The 20,095-nt window shown below is 39.3% G+C and overlaps 1 protein-coding gene across 2 annotated transcripts in view; it reads right to left on the bottom strand.

Moving 5' to 3' along the window:
• Positions 1 to 20,095, bottom strand: part of MYO3A (myosin IIIA) — a 271,671-nt gene that overhangs the window by 13,564 nt on the left and 238,012 nt on the right. The window contains exon 32 of one of the 2 annotated variants that reach the window (XM_054436017.1): positions 5,605 to 5,711. The exons of the other annotated variant lie outside the window; for it this stretch is intronic. Within the exon in view, the coding sequence (XP_054291992.1) occupies positions 5,605 to 5,711 (107 nt within the window). The remainder of the gene's footprint in view (positions 1 to 5,604; positions 5,712 to 20,095) is intronic. 2 annotated transcript variants of the gene reach the window in all.

Below are 20,095 nucleotides of genomic sequence, written 5' to 3'. Positions count from 1 at the left end.
TTTTGAAATTACAAATTAAAAACTTGAAATTTGAAATGAAAATAGAGAAGCAAATGTCCCATGGCAGTTTCTTGTAGAACCAGAGTAGAGAAAAGAAAGAAAGAGGAGACAAACATGACTCACGTAGATTTTCTGGCTTGGGTGTTTCTTGAGGAGGCCTTTAAAGAATAGTGTCTTGGCTCTGAAGACTTTGAAGAACCTGTTCCTTAATCAGGCACACTGCACTCCCCCCTCCAGCCCCACCCGACATAAAGAGATATGTTTTATGACAAAACGTTAAAATTCATATCCATTACATCATGGTGAGCACAATCTTACTTTCCTTTTGGTAATACACTACCAATTTCTTTATTTAGATGGATGAAGGAGCTAAAACGTTGAAGTTAGGAAGAAAAAGACTTTGGAGTGGCCAAACTAACTACTGCTGTAGTTTAGGGAAAGTACTGGAAAGAATAATAAAATTGGAAGGGATCTCTGATAAGATTGTGTTCGATTACTCATTTTTTTTGAGGAAACTTGGCCCTGAGTCATTTTTGCTGATGCTGCACAACTTTGAGAGTTAGCCCAGGCAGTACAACAGGCCATGCGCACTCCGCTAATGCTCTCCTCCACAGGCACGCTTCTGCGGCTTGGCTCACTCTTATTTTGGACACAGCAGCAGCATTTCCTAGACGTAAGAGATAAAGAGCATCAAGTCATAGGAAAGAGGCAACACTGATGTTAAGGCTGCCAGAATCGCCACTGTAAGAAGTGACATCCAAGGAGAAAAATATATATATATATATATATATAAACAGCAAAACAACTGAAAGCAGAGATGTTTGTGTTAGGCAAATGTAAAGGAAATAATTTTCTACAACTCAACAGCCCGAAAGTACTGTACTACAGTGGTCTATTATTTAACAGTCTTCTAGTTACGATGTTAGCAGCACAGTGTTCTGAGGAGTATGGCTGTAAAAGCGAGCATAGGCCCTGCCTCCATAGAGCTTCTAGTTTAGAGGGGGAAGTCACACAGGAGACAAGTAGACAAATAAATATTCATAAATGCACTGAAGAAGGCTGGGTGTGGTGGCTCACACCTGTAATTCCAGCACTTTGGGAGGCCAAGGCGGGCAGATCACCTGAGGTCAGGAGTTCGAGACCAGCCTGGCCAACATGGTAAAATCCTGGCTTTACTAAAAATACAAAAAATTTAGGTGGGTGAGGCAGTGGGTGCCTGTAATCCCAGCTACTTGAGAGGCTAAGGCAGGAGAATCGCTTGAACCCGGTAGGTGGAGGTTGCAGTGAGCTGAGATCGGGCCACCGCATTCCAGCCAGGGCAACAAAGTGAGACTCTGTCTCAAAAACACCACCATCAACAACAACAAAAAACGCAAAATGCACTGGAGAAAAATGAAGCAGGCCTGGGACACACAGAGAGACTGGGTGCTGCCTTAGCCATGGCAGTCAGGGATCCTCTCTGGTAAGTATAGATCCAAATGAAACCAACCCAGTAGTCCCATAGACTGTTCTTTTTGATAAACATAGAAACTAACCCTTCTGTTCTTAAAATTTGAAACTTTTGTTTTATCTGAGTTGCTTCCTCAGGAAATAATCTTCAGGCCCCTCAAAAAAAAGGACTGAAACTCACCACAACACTGCACTCATTCACCATGATTGCTTCCTTGCCCCTCCCTAGTTCTTGTTTTCTTAAACATTGTTACATTTCCTCTCTGCTATATAAATCCCTGGCCTTAATCTGTAAGGGAGATGGATTTGAGACTGAGCTCGCATCTCCTGGGCTACAACACCTGATTAAGGCCTTCTTCCTTGGTAATACTCGGTTCAGTGATTGGCTTTCTGTGTGGTGTGCAGCCGGACCTCAACCAAATCCCTGGTGTTTCAGTAACAAGAATCAAGTACAAACATTTTGAATAGTGCTACAATAAAAGTTCACAGTACTGTATTGTATATTTCAAAATAACTAAAACAGTGGAATTGGGATGTTCCTAACACAAAGAAATAAATGCTTGAGATGATGGATGCTCCAGTTACCTGATTTGATCATTACACATTGTATGCTTGTGTTGAAATATCACATGTATTCCATAAACATGTACAACTAGTATGTATCCATAAAAATGAAAAAAAACATTAAAAAAAGTAAAAAAAAAATTCATTCACTGAAGTGACCCTGGATCATCAAGAAAGGGTTTAAAATATGCAGTATAATATATTTTAGAAAGACTTTCATGAAAACCCTTTAAAATTACAGAAAGTGTTTGGTGGTTAAAGGGAGTGGGACCTCATTACAGTCACACTTTTCACTATGTGTAATGCCTCAAATCCTGGGAAGGGCCAGATAAATATGAACACATGGTATATTTTCGCTTGTAATAATATACTCCTTTTCCGTGTTTTTTCATTGAAGTCATAGATTTCAAACTCAGAGTTATAAAAAAGGATTCTATTCCCTAATGCCTTAGGATGTATGGAAATATAGTCACTTAAAAATAATAGTGCAATGACAAAGTAAGCTTCTTGGGGATGGAACTCATTTATGAGGCTCAGAATTTGCTCCGCAGTTCTCACTGGTTGTTAGTAATAACATTTCACTTCAGTTCAGGTCTTTTACAATTTCTCATACTGGGAATACTATCTGCTGTTGAAGTCATCACAATCACTTGTCATTTCAGTTGCACTTAATAAACAGCATTGAGTATCACTGACTACTTAAACTCAGGGTTAATAGGGAATGTTTGGTAATTTCTAATCTTGTTTCTGCTGTTCTATTTAACTGCATAAACAAATGTCAGAATATTTGCTGCTTTTTAAATTATTTGAGAGCATAGAAAAAAATCAATTTCATTTCTTAATCAGCTTCCTATATAAAGTGACTGTCAAACGCAGGTATCTGGAATTTTAGATTTTTCTCAATTTACTCCTATTTGTTTTTCATTGTTTTATTTCATTGCTCTCATTTGTACAACACATATTTATTGCATGCCTGCTATGTGTCAGGTTGAATAAAACAGGCAGACTCCTTGACCTCGTGGAAGCCACATCAATCCCTCTTTAGCATGATAACATGTCATAAAAAGGAAGTATGTTCTTCCGGAGGATATAGGAAGAGCTCTCTTGGGATTTGGGAGTGACAAGGTTTCCTGAAGAAAAAGAGATCTAGGCTGAGGGTGTTTTGACCATGAAAGACAAGAAGAGGAAGAGGATGTGTGTTTTAGGCTGAAAAAAGGGCATGTCCAAGGACAAATGTTCGTGGACAATTTGAAGAGGAGAATGCAGGTTACTGGGAAGGAAGTGCTGGAGTGGAGAGTTTGGAGGGGTGAATGAATGAATATCAAGCACAGAGGCTGGAAAGGTGAGCAGGGCCCAGATTTTGACAGGCCTTCATACCTTAGGACAGTGGGAAGTAACAGAAAAGCTCCATCAATGGGAGGATAGTATAATTGGATATTAATTTTAGAAATACAACTCAGGCTACAGTGTGGAAAATATGTTAATTAGAAGGGGAAAAACAAGACCAAGGGACCAGTAAGAGGAGTGACTCAGAACTATTGACAAGACATGCTGGCCTGGAAGAGGGTATTAGCACAGAGCATAGAGAGAAACAGAAACTCAAGAAATATTTGGATTTAGATTTTTGAATATGGAAGATGAGAACGAGGGAGAAGTCAAGGTAATAGTCAGATTACTGGCTTGTAAAATTAGTTGACTATTCACAAAAGACCACATATTGTGTGATTCTATTTATAGGAAATGTCCAGAATAGGCAAATCTACAGAAACACAACTAGATTGGTGACCGCCTAGGGTTTGGGGCACGGGGTGGGGAGTGGGAAATGACTTCTAATGGGTTTCTTTTTAAGGTGATGAAAATGTTGTAAAATTGATTGTGATTATTGTACTAAAAACCATTTAATATATATTAAGGTGGGTGAATTGTATGGCATGCGATTTATATCTCAACAAAGCTGTAAGTGTGCGCACCCATGTATGGATGTGTATGTGTGTGTATATATCTCTATATATGTATACATGGATGCTTGTGTGTATCTATGTAGAATATGTAAAATAAACATTAGATAGTTTGATATTTGAGTCTGGAGCTACAAAGGGATCCAAGCCAGTGATCAAGATTCAGAAATCAGCAGTCACTGAGGTTGTAGTAGTTAATGGGATTGTCTAAAGGAAATGAGAGGGGAGGAGAATGGGTTTCCACAGACAACCCTCTGTGGAAACTGAAAATAAATCACTAGAGAGAAGGGAAAGAACTAGAGAAGACTGGCTAACTTGGAGGTCAAGTGTGAGCTTCATTTTCTGCCTGCGAGGTGGGAAACTTATTTCCAACTGATTCTCTGGGTTTCGACACATCCTCTGGGTTCTCCAGGGCATAGGGGAGTGCTGCTCTCTCACTGTGGCAGTGGAGAGTGGAAGAGTGAATAAATATTGCAAATGGAGGGACCAGCCAGAGGGTGCAAAGGCCTCGGGAGCATGAGGGAATGCAGCTCACCAGCAGAGTTTCAAGCAGTTCACTATGGCTCGAGGACAAGAAGAGGGCAAGAAAAGAGGCTGAAAAGCAGTCGCGGGTCCCACAAAGAAGGCCTTGGAAGGAATCAGGACTTCATCCTGAAGGAGTTGCTGAGCCATTAAAAGAACAATTAAGGGAGGAGCATGCTCAAAGGTATGGTTTAGAGACATTTTCAGGTGCAGGCTGGAGAGGATGCAATTAGGCAGTTACGTGGGACCTGAAATATTCCACAGTGGGAAATGATTAATAGTCTGAAATATGGTAATTGCTGTGAGGTTAGAGGGGGGAAATGAGTTGGAGTGAGCTTTTGCAGGTAGAAGCCACAGTTAGAGCCACTGATGGATCACAGGTATGAGAGAGAGGACAAAATCCAGAATGACTCCCAGGTTCTTGGTTTATGAGACCATGTGGATGACAGTGGCATTCATGGAGAACAGGAACATGAGAAGAAGGCCAGGCTATCAGGGGTGACGCCAATGAGTCCTCATGCTGTTAGTAAGCAGGAGCTGTGTGGTCAGAAGACCTCAATAAAATGAATGGCCTGGCAGCTAAGGCATGCTTATCTGTGTCTCAGAATCCTGATCTGAGAGATATGGATAATACATTCAGGGATATTTCCAGGATTAGCTATCACAGTGTATGTGAACAAGCCTTATTCTAGGCCTGGAATTTAAAAGATGCTTAATAAACGTCTGTTTCTCCTTTTCTTTCCTTTTCTTCTAGTTTCACCATAACCCACCCATTTACACCAGGGCCCCTCTCTGGAGAGCTCCTGCTATGATGGGTTTCTCTTTCTGAGTTGATATTTTCATATCAGCTCATATTAATGGAACAGCAGAGAAAGCTGCAAGGAGGACATGGTAGGTACTACCATGGGAGAGGCTTGAATGTGAGGAAGAAGGGCTGGAGGAGATCAAAGTGCCCAGATCCCCAGCCAGGGGAGGGCAGTGAAGAGGAGACCAAGGGTATCTCTGTCCTGCCAGGCCTTCCTTTGTGCCTGAACTAATCTAGCCACAGTTTTCACACTGGCCATTAGTAGATGTGATGGCTCCCATCTGATAGTAAGAGTGAGCCACTTACATGTAGTAGATAATAGTATGTGGAGTCTTCAGGGTTATTTAATGTTTTGGGTTTCCGGGGTCGTCTTGGGGGTCTCAATATTTTTGGCTCCTCTCCTTTAGAGATACCTATAAGAAAGGTGATCATAAACAAGTATTCAATTACAAAGACTATTATCAAGTGATGTTTTCCTTTTGGGATAAATAAGAAATTATGTACATATGACTGAGGCTAAGGCTGGAGAAAAAGGAAATACGTTTGCTGCATAACCAACCCTTATCCTATTCCTCACCACGTGCTTTCCTCTAGTCATCTGGTGGTCTAGGACTTTGAGAGCTAAAGGGAAGAAAACAAGAGGAAGAAAAAGAAAACCAATGCAGCCGGGTTCAGTGGTTCACGCCTGTTATCCCAGCACTTTGGGAGGCCGAGGCAGGCAGATCACTTGAGGTCAGGAGTTCGAGACCAGCCTGGCCAACATGATGAAACCCCATCTCTACTAAAAATACAAAAAAATTAGTCAGGCGTGGTGGTGGGCACCTGTAATCCCAGCTACTTGGGAGGCTGAGGCAGGAGAATCGCTTGAACCTGGGAGGCAGAGGTTGCAATGAGTCGAGACCATGCCATTGCACTCCAGCCTGGGTGACAAGAACAAAACTCTGTCTCAAGAAAAAAAAAAAAGGAAAGGAAGGAAGGGAGGGAGGAAGGAAGGAAGGAAGGAGAAAGAATGCATAGTTTCTCACGTGGAATTGAGTAGAGCAGTTCAGAGGATGGACGAGGTCAGGGGTCAAAGCTGCCAGAAAAAAAACTTAAAAAGGAATGTTATGCTCACAGAACCTCTTCTGTCCCTTCCCTCCCCCTTGTACCAGCCTCACACAGTGACCCGTCTATCCAAGCACTGCACGATCTTCATTTTTAAGTACTGCCTCATATGTTATGGCCCCAAATGAAGAGACAGCTCATTTGCAGAGTTGACTATTTCTCAAAAGCCTAATCTATTCTTTCTCCAAAATTTAGAAGCTCAAACCAATAGCTGTTTTAGATATGACATTAAAAGAGTGACCAAGAAAGAATAAATTTTTTTGTCTTTTCCTACTCTTTCTGTTAATATAGCCAAGATCTCAAACCTGGAGCAACACTGTCAGAGCCTCTGGTGATCTGTACACTTGGATGTTCATGTTCATTAGAAGTGGCTTTATATTTACAGAGCTAATAGACCTCATTACATATTTCTATTTTTTCATGATTCTTGACCACCCCATCCACCGACTCTGTTTGTGCAAGAATGTCTGCTCAACAGATAGATCAGGATAAAAGTGTGAGTTGGGTATGGTACTTATTGGAAAGCTTCATTCAATACACCTGAGCACATATTTCTAGGTAGGACTTTAAAAGCAGTAATAGCTCATTCTTGCATACAGTAAAGGGGCAGTGATGATTCCTAATCCCCAGATGTTGAAATACACAGAGAAACAGACCTGTCCCAACCTAGACTAATCAAATAAATGAATATTTATATTTATTATATGTAAACAACTGTGACTGGCAAGTGTAAATCAGCTTCAACCGACGGTGAAAGACTCATAGACGTCTAACCTTCTAGCTCCCTGACCAGCCCACTAGGTAAAGATACTGATCACAGCAGCATTCATATTCTGACATTATCCAGCTCATTCATTCCAAAAGGTATGGGAAATTTCTGGGTGACAAAGGAGATCAACTAATTGGGAGTACTTCACAGAGGTGTAGTGCATGGAACAATGCTCCTCAGAGAAACCTCAACAATCATACATTACTGTCTTTTTTGAATAAAACAAAAAGAGATCTTTGTCAATAAGACCATGTTAGTACAGATTAGTAATAAACAAAAGTGAAAGCACTTGTCCAACCCATCCCTGGAGGTTCATCTCCCATTCCCTCTCTCCCTTTTTCAAGGAAGAGATGGAGGAGGTGGAGGGAGTCCAAATATCTGAGCCATTTCTGGATCCATCTTAGACTGTCACAGGCACGAGGAAAGATGGTAAGGCCTGAATTCTTGCCACCATCATAAATAGTGGTCTTTTATTTTTTTCCTTCTCATTATCCTCTCTCCCAGTGCTGATTATTAAATAGCTTCTATTGGCTCTTGAAAAGTTTTATCATTTCAAAATGCATTTGTCATATCCATTTATATTACTCATTTGAATCTGAATGGCAAGAAACATAAAAATATGGTATAAGTTATTAGATATTCTTAATATTTTTAGAAACACGAATGTGGTATGTGACTAAATTTTAACTTGGCTTTAATATTATTTAAAATCTGAATTAAAATATCAGAACATTACTATCATAATACAAATTAATTAAAATGAAGACGGCCAAGAAGCTGAATAATTGCCAAGAGAGTGAAAAACAAAAAAATGTTCCGGGAATAAAGGCATTATTGATCTTGTGTTCATTTTTTCATCCAATATTCCCCCATTCAATCTGATTTCTCCATTGAAAATGCTTTCTATTAGGTTGGTGCAAAGGGAATTGTGGTTTTTGACATTACTTTTAATGGCAAAAACCGCAATTCCCTTTCCACCAACCTAATAGAAGGTGAAGGGTGCATTTCACCAACAAATCCAAAGGTCCTTTATCTGTCCCTGTTGTCTCTGACCCTTCTTCGTTAAGCATTATTAAACACTCCTTGTCTTCATGACTCAGGATAAAGTTTCTGAAGGTAGATGCCTTATCTTATTTTTCTTTGTATTCCCAGTACTTATAGAAATACTTGACACATAGTAAGTGCTTAAAATGACTAAGTGATCTTCTCCTTGCCTCCTGGATTGAATCATCCTCTCCTCAGGTCCTGGCAATTTCTGGTGTTCCTAATGCACACCTCAGGTTTGACCCTCCCATCCCACAGGAGCTCCTGCCCTAATTTCCTACTCCTTACTGAATACTTCTCTCTCAGACTCAAATGAACCCGCAGTCATCATTCTTCTCCATCTAAGATTCCGTACAGTACAACCTCAATGGCAGCATTATTTCTGCTTCCCAGGTTGAAAACACTAATAACACCTTTGTCGTGTGCCTCTTCTTCATTTCCTACAGACAAGCAATCATTAACTTCTGTCCATTGTTTTGACATATCCTTTGAAATATCTAAGATTCATCCACCACCTAGTCTCATTTGCCATTGCAATCACTCTGGATGAAACGACTCATTTAATAACTGTGGTAGAGTCTTAATATGGTTTCTATGCTTTATCTCACAAATGAAAACCAGATATTTTCCTTTCTTTTTCTTTTCCTTTTTTTTTTTTTTGGAGATGGAGTCTTGCGTCTTGCTCTGTCTCCCAGGCTGGAGTGCAATGGTGCAATCTTGGCTCACTGCAACCTCTGCCTCCCTGGTTCAAGCTATTCTCCTGCCTCAGCCTCCCAAGGAGCTGGGATTATAGGTGCTTGCCACTGTGCCCAGATAACTTTTATATTTTTAGTAGAGATGGGGTTTCAGCATGTTAGCCAGCCTGGTCTTGAACTCTTGACCTCCGGTGATCTGCTCACCTCAGCCTCCCAAAGTGCTGGGATTACAGGCATGAGCCACCACACCTGGCCCAGATTTTCCTTTCTTAAATATCACTTTAATTGTGAAATTTCAAGTTTCAAAAATTTATGATGATGCCTCTTTTTTCCTTCTTCATCAAGTTAAACTTCTGACTCCAGGTTATTTACAATCTTAGCAATTTCAATTTTATCTCCCATTTCCCCCCAAATGGACTTTCTCCTCTTGTCTGTCCAGTTATCTCACTGAAGCCCTGATAGATGATGTTTATAGCTGTAACTTTGCTTTTTCTCACCTTCTCATAGAAAAGCTTTTCATAGCCTCACTGAAATCTTAAGCTTGTTCAGTGTCCACCTTCAATCCTATCTCTTTCATGAAGCTTTCACTGACTCCCCAGTGATCTCTCTTTCATTGAGCATAAATGGTACTTGCTAGTTGCACAAGCCATTTTAAACCTGTTACAGGCTGAATTGTGTCACCTCAAAATTCACATGTTGAAATCTTAACTTCCAGTAGCTCAGAATGTGACTGTATTTGGAGATAGGGTCTTTAGCGAGGTAATTAGGCTAAAATGATGTCATTAAAGTGGGTCCTAATCTAATGTGACTGCTGTCCTTAAAAGAACAGATTAAGACAGACACATACATTGAATCTATAAATTACCTTGGGCAGTATGGCCATTTTCACAATATTGATTCTTCCTACCCATGAGCATGGAATGTTCTTCCATTTGTTTGTATCCTCTTTTATTTCATTGAGCAGTGGTTTGTTTATAGATTCAATGCCATCCCCATCAAGCTACCAATGACTTTCTTCACAGAATTGAAAAAAACTACTTTAAAGTTCATATGGAACCAAAAAAGAGCCCACATTGCCAAGTCAATCCTAAGCCAAAAGAACAAAGCTGGAGGCATCACGCTACCTGACTTCAAACTATACTACAAGGCTACAGTAACCAAAACAGCATGGTACTGGTACCAAAACAGAGATACAGACCAATGGAACAGAACAGAGCCCTCAGAAATAATGCCACTTATCTACAACTATCTGATCTTTGACAAACCGACAAAAACAAGAAATGGGGAAAGGATTCCCTATTTAATAAATGGTGCTGGGAAAACTGGCTAGCCATATGTAGAAAGCTGAAACTGGATCCCTTCTTTACACAAAAATTAATACAAGATGGATTAAAGATTTAAATGTTAGACCTAAAACCATAAAAACCATAGAAGAAAACCTAGGCAATACCATTCAGGACATAGGCATGGGCAAGGAATTCATGACTAAAACACCAAAAACAATGGCAACAAAAGCCAAAATTGACAAATGGGATCTAATTAAACTAAAGAGCTTCTGCACAGCAAAAGAAACTAACATCAGAGTGAACAGGCAACCTACAGAATGGGAGAAAATTTTTGCAATCTACTCATCTGACAAAGGGCTAATATCCGGAATCTACAATGAACTCAAACAAATTTACAAGAAAAAAACAAACAACCCCATCAAAAAGTGGGCAAAGGATATGAACAGACACTTCTCAAAAGAAGACATTTATGCAGCCAAAAAACACATGAAAAAATGCTCATCATCACTGGCCATCAGAGAAATGCAAATCAAAACCACAATGAGATACCATCTCACACCAGTTAGAATGGCGATCATTAAAAAGTCAGGAAACAACAGGTGCTGGAGAGGATGTGGAAAAATAGGAACACTTTTACACTGTTGGTGGGACTGTAAACTAGTTCAACCATTGTGGAAGTCAGTGTGGCGATTCCTCAGGGATCTAGAACCAGAAATACCATTTGACCCAGCCATCCCATTACTGGGTATATACCCAAAGGATTATAAATCATGCTGCTATAAAGACACATGCACATGTATGTTTATTGTGGCACTATTCACAATAGCAAAGACTTGGAGCCAACCCAAATGTCCAACAATGATAGACTGGACTAAGAAAATGTGGCACATATACACCATGGAATACTATGCAGCCATAAAAAATGATGAGCTCATATCCTTTGTAGGGACATGGATGAAGCTGGAAACCATCATTCTCAGTGAACTATTGCAAGGACAAAAAACCAAACACTGCATGTTCTCACTCATAGGTGAGAATTGAATAATAAGAACACATGGACACAGGAAGGGGAACATCACACACAGGTGCCTGTTGTGGGGTGGGGGGAGCGGGGAGGGATAGCATTAGGAGACATACCTAATGTTAAATGATGAGTTAATGGGTGCAGCACACCAACATGGCACATGTATATATATGTAACAAACCTGCACGTTGTGCACATGTACCCTAAAACTTAAAGTATAATAATAATTAAAACACACACACACACACACACACACAAATAGGAGACCATGAGAAGATGACCATCTAAAGGCAAGGAAAAAGGCCTCAGAGGAAAACAACCTTGCTGACACCTTGATGTTGAACTTCTAGCCTCCAGAACTGTGAGAAAGTAAGTTTCTGCTGTTTAAATCACTCACTCTATGGCACTTTGTTATGGCAGCCCTGGAAAACTAATATAGAACCTAATCCCATAGTCTTGCCACTTACTATTTTTCGCTGTGATTTTTTTTTTAAATAGTGGAACTAGAAGTCTCTAGATGGTGGGGATCATGACTTAGGTTTTGATTCATTGGTAATCTACATGTGGTAGTGTTTGGAGATGCAAAGATTGTGATTTCATTTCAGCTTAGAGATGTAGTGCTAAGTGAATAGTAGATATTCATATACTTCTGTGAACTGGATCACTATTGCCATCACATATAAAAATAAATTTCTCATGCTTTAAAGATAAATGTAAATAAAATAAAAAAGCTCTTGGAAGAAAATCTGGGAGAATTCATGAACAATCTAGGGGTGTGAATATTTTTATCAAGATTCAGAAGTCATAAAAAAGATAGACATATTTGCCTATTAAATATAGGCAAAAACCTTTATTTGGCAACAAAGTCAAAAGACAGATGATAGACTTGAAGGCTATATTTACAACACAGATATAAATAAAGGGTTCATATTTTTAATATGCAAAGAGTGCTAACAAATGACTACCAAAAATATAGACCAACAGAAAAGTGAGCAAAAGATTTAAGTAGAAAATTCAAGATGCACAAATCCAAAAAGCAAATAAGCATGTGAAGGCACCTGAATTTACTAGCAGATAAGGGAATATAAATTAAAACAAGATGCCATTTTACTCCAGACACATTAGCAAAGATTAAAAAGAAGAATATTGGCTGGGCGTGGTGGCTCACACCTGTAATCCCAGCACTTTGGGAGGCTGAGGTGGGCGGATCACGAGGTCAGGAGATCAAGACCATCCTGGCTAACACGGTGAAACACCATCTCTACTAAAAATACAAAAAATTAGCCGGGCATGGCGGCAGGTGCCTGTAGTCCCAGCTACTCGGGAGGCTGAGGCAGGAGAATAGTGTGAACCCGGGAGGAAGAGCTTGCAGTGAGCTGAGATCACGCCAATGCACTCCAGCCTGGGTGACACAGCAAGACTCCATCTATAAAAAAAAAAAAAAAAAAAAAAAGAAGGATATCACTGATGGACAGGATGTCAGGACAAGTGTATGCTCCCAAATTGTTGAAAGAAATGTTAATTGCTAGAGCCTTTTAGGAAAGCAGTCTATTAAAATAAAAAACATCTTGTAACTCAGTAACTTCATCACTGGGGATTTGTCCCGTTATATTAAAATTCCAGTATACAAGTACATTTTCAATGATATTTACTGCAACATTTTTCATGGTATCAAAAAATGGAAACAGAGAATATCTAACAACAGGGAAAAGGTTATATAATTATCGTGATTCACAAATAAAGGATTATGCAGCCATTGAAAAGAATAAATTACAGCTATACTAGTTGATGTGCAGGGATTCCTGCAAAGGTATTGAGAAAAGCAAGTTGCTTAAGTGTTTATATTATGATCATATTATGATCCTATTTATATAAAACAATGATGAAAATCTCTGTTATGTATATACACCTACAGTATGCACATCTGCAAAAAATATGAAAAATTACGTTCTATAATACTAGTTCCTTTGGTTGGGGGTGAGTAATGTGGGTTAAGAAAAGGAACAGAGGGGAGGAAACAGAAAAAAAGAGAAAAAGAAAACAAAACACTACATTAAATAATAATCCTGGAATGGGCTGTGTGCAGTGGCTCACACCTGTAATCCTAGCATTTTGGGAGGCCGAGGTGGGTGGATTACCTGAGGCCAGGAGTTCGAGACCAGTCTGGCCAACATGGTGAAACTCCATCTCTACTAAAAATACAAAATTTAGCCGGGCATGGTGGCACACGCCTGTAATCCCAGCTACTAGGGAGGCTGAGGCAGAAGGATCACTTGAACCTGGGGGGCAGAGGTTGCAGTGACCTGAGATTGCGCCACTGCACTCCCGTCTGGGTACCAGAGCAAGGCTCCATCTCAAAAAAAAAAAAAAAAAAAAAGAATCCTGGAATGTATGGTATGGTAGCATTGATGTAAAATCATAAATATGCATGTTAGTGTATCATGGACATCTAAAAATCAAAATGCATTGAATTTTCAGAATTTCTGAAAATCTAATCTGCTTTAGTGTTAGCTTCTTGACATTTTTTCTTCATCAGGATAATCTAAAGCCAGAGGGCTGACTAGTCTTAAGGGGTGTCTCACTTAAGATATTGCAACGCAAGGTGGCCAGCCAGTGAATGAAAATTATGATGAATGTATTGCATTCAACAGACTATGATTGCTCCGCTTAAATTCCTTTAGACTATTTTTTTAAAGAGCAAATTCCCCATAAGCTTATCAGCATACAAATATTTCAGAGAGGCATACATTTATTTGGCCTCTAATGGATCTGTGAATTTTTGCTCCTTTGGGAGAATATAAATACTCTCTCTACTAACGTCATCCTAACCCCTTAATTACAAAAGTGACATAAACATTTATAATCACAAATTATCAGCAGCATATCAATGTGGGCACTAGCATAATAAGGTTTGTGGCTATATGGGGGTTGTGTGTGGTAAATATTAGCTTGTAAAGGTTATTGCTGTATTCAATAGCCAGAAGGTAAGATATTTATTTATATTGCAGTTGTGGTAATAATGTCATTAAGTGTTTTGGTTTGTCAGAAATGCACTTTTTTTTGGATAATGAATCACCTAACATTCCCACTTTTTTGCATTCAGAAGAAAGAAGATAGATTTAAAACTCATTGCCAGGGAAAATTGATTTAGAAAATTAAATTTCAGTATTATTCTCATTTTAATGATAATTACACTGTTTTACTTACGTATACATGCAGAGTATAATTTGCAGAAGTATCACATGTCTAAATCAAATATTAGCATAACAGAAATGCACTTGTTACTGTAATTTTTTTCCTTAATAAATCGATTTTTCGGTTTTTGTAAATTTCCATTTCCTCCTAAGGGTCTATGACCTTCAAAAAATAGAGTGATCTATGGGAAATCTTAGGAGAGGAATTTTCATTGCTGCATGTTAAAGGCAGACTCACTCTAGTCATGGTTGCAACCTGCCTTCTGGAAGCTGCCGTTTCCACCAGTCACCTCATCTGCCCTTGGCCAGGCTGGCTGTTTTGGCACTGGTTCTAGACTTAAAGAGAGCTGCACACAGTTCTAAGCTTATGGACAGGACAGTTCCAAAGGAGTCCTCTCTGCCTTGCACGGCCTCCTTCCTTTAGCACCGACAGACATGTTCAATTCTCTCTCTCTCTCTCTTTTTATTAAGAGATGGGGTCTTGTGATGTTGCCCAGGCTGGTCTCGAATTCCTGGGCTCTAACCCCCTCACCTCAGCCTTCCGAGTAGCTGGGATTACAGGCCTGAGCCTTCGTACCCTTAATTCTCATGCTTGCCCTGGATTTGACCTCTTGCGTCTACTCTGGGATATCTTTGTTCTCTTGAGTTTATTTGAGGTGAAAAGCTAAGGGTAAGTGCTTGCCCTGCTCTGAGTGTCCTTAGAACTTAGGGGATGTGTTACTATTTAGGGGATCTGACTCGCAGTCTTCTCTGACCTTCTCAAGAGGCAACTGCCACCCCCAGCCCCATTCTGAACTGCACAACCACTCTCGTGGCCTTTCTTTTCCTGTCAACTGAATGCCGATGCCCCACGGCCAGCTTCCACCCCTACCTATCCTATAGCTTTTGGCCGCTCTCTGATTTGGGTACTTTGAACTAATACTCAGATCCTTGAAAACGAAAGTTTTAGTTTTATTTATTTTTTATTTATTATTATTATTATTTTTGAGACGAAGTCTCACTCTGTCGCCCAGGCTGGAGTGCAGTGGCGCAATCTCGGCTTACTGCAAGCTCCGCCTCCCGGGTTCACGCCATTCTCCTGCCTCAGCTTCCTGAATAGCTGGGACTGTAGGCGCCCGCCACCACGCCCGGCTAATTTTTTGTATTTTTAGTAGAGACGGGTTTCACCTTGTTAGCCAGGATAGTCTTGATCTCCTGACCTCGTGATCCGCCCGTCTCCGCCTCCCAAAGTGCTGGGATTACAGGTGTGAGCCACCACGCCCGGCCGAAACTTTTAGTTTTTTAACAATACTGGTAAGTTCAGGTAAGGTTCCTGCCCCACGTCTCTCCTAGTTGTGGCAGAAGCAGGAGGATAAAGCAGCCTGTGTGGGTGATGAGACCCACAGATACACCCTCTGGACTGTCGCTTGTCTCTTGCACATTATCGCTACATCTCGGCACTCTGCTTCTGTCATTTTCCTTGGGCTGTCATCTCGCATGGATTACAGTCCTCAAAAGCCAGTTCATTTTGTTCTAGTCCAAGGAATTAGATTACACACACACATGCCCGGTCATCTCGCTTACATGTGAGCAGTCATCAAAACAGGGCGCCACAACAGAAGCACGTGCGAATGCACATGGTGATACCAAGGGTGTTTGAGAGTAGGTCATTGTTGGGGAGAGTGAGCTGTTATGCGGAACACTGTGAGCATGTCTTCTGTGTATGACTGCTCACCAACTATGGATACAGCCAAACAACTAAAATATGTGTTTATTTGCTTGGAGAATAAGGAAAACTCAGAGGTGGCATCCAATTACATCTTGGCTATTTTTAAAAATGATGTGGGTATTCATTTATTTAAAAAATTTATATACATAGCCTGAGGTGAAAACTTAGAATAATTTTTCCCAGAGAGCCAAACTTTAAAAAATTATTTATTGACTGTTCTTAGTCATTTTCTTAGATTGGCCTGTTAAAAATACAGAATTGAAGAACATTCTCTGACTTTAAACACACAACATTTGTTTTTTTCTTTCCCTCCGCTCATACTTTATAGCACATAAATAAAAGGGTTTTTGATTCCTATCAAGATGAGCTGAAATATACCAGTATTTTAAAAAAGTGATCATTCTTTGTTAGAGCACATCTGATCACAAGCTGGCTGGAGGAGTATCAAAGAAACTTTTAGTGGCTTGAGACAGCATGGCAGCAAAGGTGACAGATCTGGAGATGACACTCTAGTCTTACCACATGTGGCTGTGGAAGTCCTCTACCAGGTTGCAATAATATTATTCAGATTCTTAATTTTATATAGAAGTGAAGTTAGCAAGGGATGGAAAGTATCCGCTGTACTGGAGATGACCATCTTGTTCTCACTAACTAGTCACTCAACTCTTCTAGAACCCTAGACTTAGGGGCTCTTGTTGTTAATGAACCACCTCAAGTATGTGAAGATTAAGCTGACTTATTTACAGTATTACAATTCCAATTCTGCAATATTTTTTTCAGTGGTTAGATTAGCTAGCAGTTTGCTAAGGCTATTCTTTGAAAAATGAATTTAAAGGGCTGTTAATATTCCATATATGAATGTGTCATTACTTATTAATCATTCTATTGTTCAATTTTTTTCTTACCATATACACAATTTTTTTTTTCAGCTCTGATTGTTTCCTTAGGCTATGCTCTCATAAGTGAGTTTACTGGGTCAATGATATAAACTAATTAAGTGGGGTTTTTTTTTTTTTGGACATATTGCCAAGTCACTTTTCAAAATGTTGACGCTGCCATCTTACCATATGTTTGGGAATAATTACATTAGCACTTGTCATTACTGTTAAAATATTTTTTCATACTTGCAATCTTGATGAGTAAAGAATAGTAATGTGTTTGACTTTTAATTTTTTTTACTCCTAGAGTGGTCATATATATGCTTATTTTCCGTCTGCATTTCTTCTTTTGTAAATAAATTAATGGCTTGTGCCATTTTTCCATTGAGAGTGCTATTTTTCCGAATGATTTATAAAGAGCTCTTTCTACGCTAAACAGTTTAACTCTTTTTACATTTGTTCCAAATATTTTGTCTTCAGCTCTTTAACTTTTAATGATGCTTTGGAATTTCTAGAAGGTTTTAACATTCATGTAATCCAAATTTATCACAGTTTTTCTTTGTAATTCCTTTTATTACTTCTTATGGTTTGTCCTTTCTAAGCAGAGATTGTGAAATGCTCAGTTCATAGCATCTGGCTTCATTTGGTTTGTTTATTTCTTACATTTAAATGGTCAGTGCATCTGGAAAATATCTGGGCATTCAGCAGAAGACAAGAATATTTTATTTCCTCATCCCAAATCAGAGATATTTTAAGCATTATCCATCCATTTCTTTTCTGTTTGTATGTATCTTTTTGTAAATGACAGGTTTTTATAAATACTCAGGCCAATTTTAGGGCTTTTCTGTTTCATTAATCTGTGATTGATTTTTGTAAAGGAGACATGATTTTAATTATTATAGCATTATTCATTTTACTATCTAATAAGTAAGTCCTCATTTATAGTTGTTCTTTTTTTTCTCTGAAATTTACAAATGATCCTTAGGGATATTTTCTTAAGTTCCAAAGAAAAGCTCATAGAGATTTTGAATGCAATTTTTTTAAACATAGAAAGTAATTTTAGAATGGTCATGTTTACAGTATTTTATCTTTCAATTCAGAAACACAATGTATCATTCCATTATGCATCTCTTCTTTTTTGTCTCTTTGAGGTTTGGTTGCTAGCTTTATTTCAAGGTATTGATTTTTTTGTTGTTGTTATTATTTCCAATGGGCTCTTTTTCTTTTAGAAATTTTTATAGGAAAGAATATCTATCTATATAACTATACATCCTTATTGAATTCTATTCCTAGCATCAATCATTGCATTTTTAATGTTGTCTGCTAATAGTCCTACAATCCCATCTGTTCCCTTTTGATAGTTATGCTTTTTGAAAAAGCTTCTCTTTGCTGTCTTATTGCATTAACTGGAAATTTCCCAATAACATAAAAATGTGGTGTTACTAGTATCTTTATCTTCATCCTCCTTTTTAATGAAACTGCTTCCAGTGTTTTATAGTTAATTATGAGGTAGATGATTGAATTAAGAAACGTATTCTTCATATTGTTAAAGAATATCCTTCTGCTTTTGGTTTAGTAAGAGTTCTACATTTCATCAGTACAGAGTGTTGGATTTTACTGAAAACTGTTTCAGCATTTATCAAGATAGTTTTTTTGATCTTTTGATATGTTATATTAATATGTATTATGTGGACAGTCTTTTAATGTACTATTGCATTCCATTAGCTAGTATTAAATACTGTACTCAGGAGTTTTATCTCTAAATTAATAATTGAGGCCAGGCGCAGTGGCTCACACTTGTAATCCCAGCACTTTGGGAGGCTGAGGCGGGTGGATCACCTGAGGTCAAGAGTTCAAGACCAGCCTGGCCAACATGGTGAAACCCCATCTCTACTAAAAATACAAAAAAGTAGCCAGGCGTGGTGCCGCACATTTGTAGTCCCGGCTACTCGGGAGGCTGAGGCATGAGAATCACTTGAACCCAGCAGGCAGAGGTGGCAGTGAGCCAAGGTCGTGCCACTGCACTCCAGCCTGGGTGACAGAGTGAGACTCTGTCTCAAAAATTAATTAATTAATAATTGAGATTGAACAATAGCTTTTAAAAAATGTTATTGTTAGACTTTTGTTCTAGGATAGATGAACATCATAAAATAGGTAACTTCGTATATTTTTCTTTCTTTTTTTTTCTCAAACAAATCACATACAATGAGATTTATCTGTTCCATGAATGTTTGAATGTGTTTGCATAAAACACTGTGAGTTCTTGGAACCTTTGTTGGAGGTAATTCTTTGAACAGCCACATCATCATACAGTAAGTTCTCACTTGACAATGTCGATGGGTTCTTAGAAACTGCAACTTTAAGCGAAATGACCAATTTTACAATAGACTGATATAAACAAGAGTTAACTTCTTATGGTATATTTCTGGTCACAAAAACATTACCAAACTTCTCAACAGAGACCAACACTGAAATAAATGTGAACTATGAATACATTTAAGAAAAATTAGGTCAGGTGCAGTGGCTCACGCCTGTAATCCCAGCACTTTGGGAGGTAAAGGTGGGCAGATCACTTAACGTCAGGAGTTTGAGATCAGCCCGGCCAACATGGTGAAACCCAGTCTCTAATAAAAAAAATACAAAAATTAGCTGGGCATGGTGGTGGTCGCCTGTAATCCCAGCTACTGGGGAGGCTGAGGCAGGAGAATCACTTGAACCCAGGAGGCGGAGGTTCCAGCAAGCTGAGAACGCGCCATTGCACTCCAGCCTGGACAACAAGAGTGAAACTCCGTCTCAAAAAAAAAAAAAAATTAGGCTGGGCACGGTGTAATCCCAGCACTTTGGGAGGCCAAGGTGGGTGGATCAAAGGTCAGGAGATTGAGACCATCCTGGCTAACACAGTGAAACCCCGTCTCTACTAAAAATACAAAAAATTAGCCGGGCGTGGTGGCTGGTGCCTGGAGCCCCAGCTACTCGGGAGGCTGAGGCAGGAGAATTGTGAGAACCTGGGAGGCGGAGCTTGCAGTGAGCCAAGATCGCGCCACTGCACTACAGCCTGGGTGACAGAGCAAGACTCTGTCTCAAAAATAAATAAA

This window comes from Pongo pygmaeus, chromosome 8 (assembly GCF_028885625.2).
Source record: "Pongo pygmaeus isolate AG05252 chromosome 8, NHGRI_mPonPyg2-v2.0_pri, whole genome shotgun sequence".
NCBI classification, from domain to species: Eukaryota; Metazoa; Chordata; class Mammalia; order Primates; family Hominidae; genus Pongo; species Pongo pygmaeus.
This window is presented reverse-complemented; position numbering and strand designations above follow the sequence as displayed.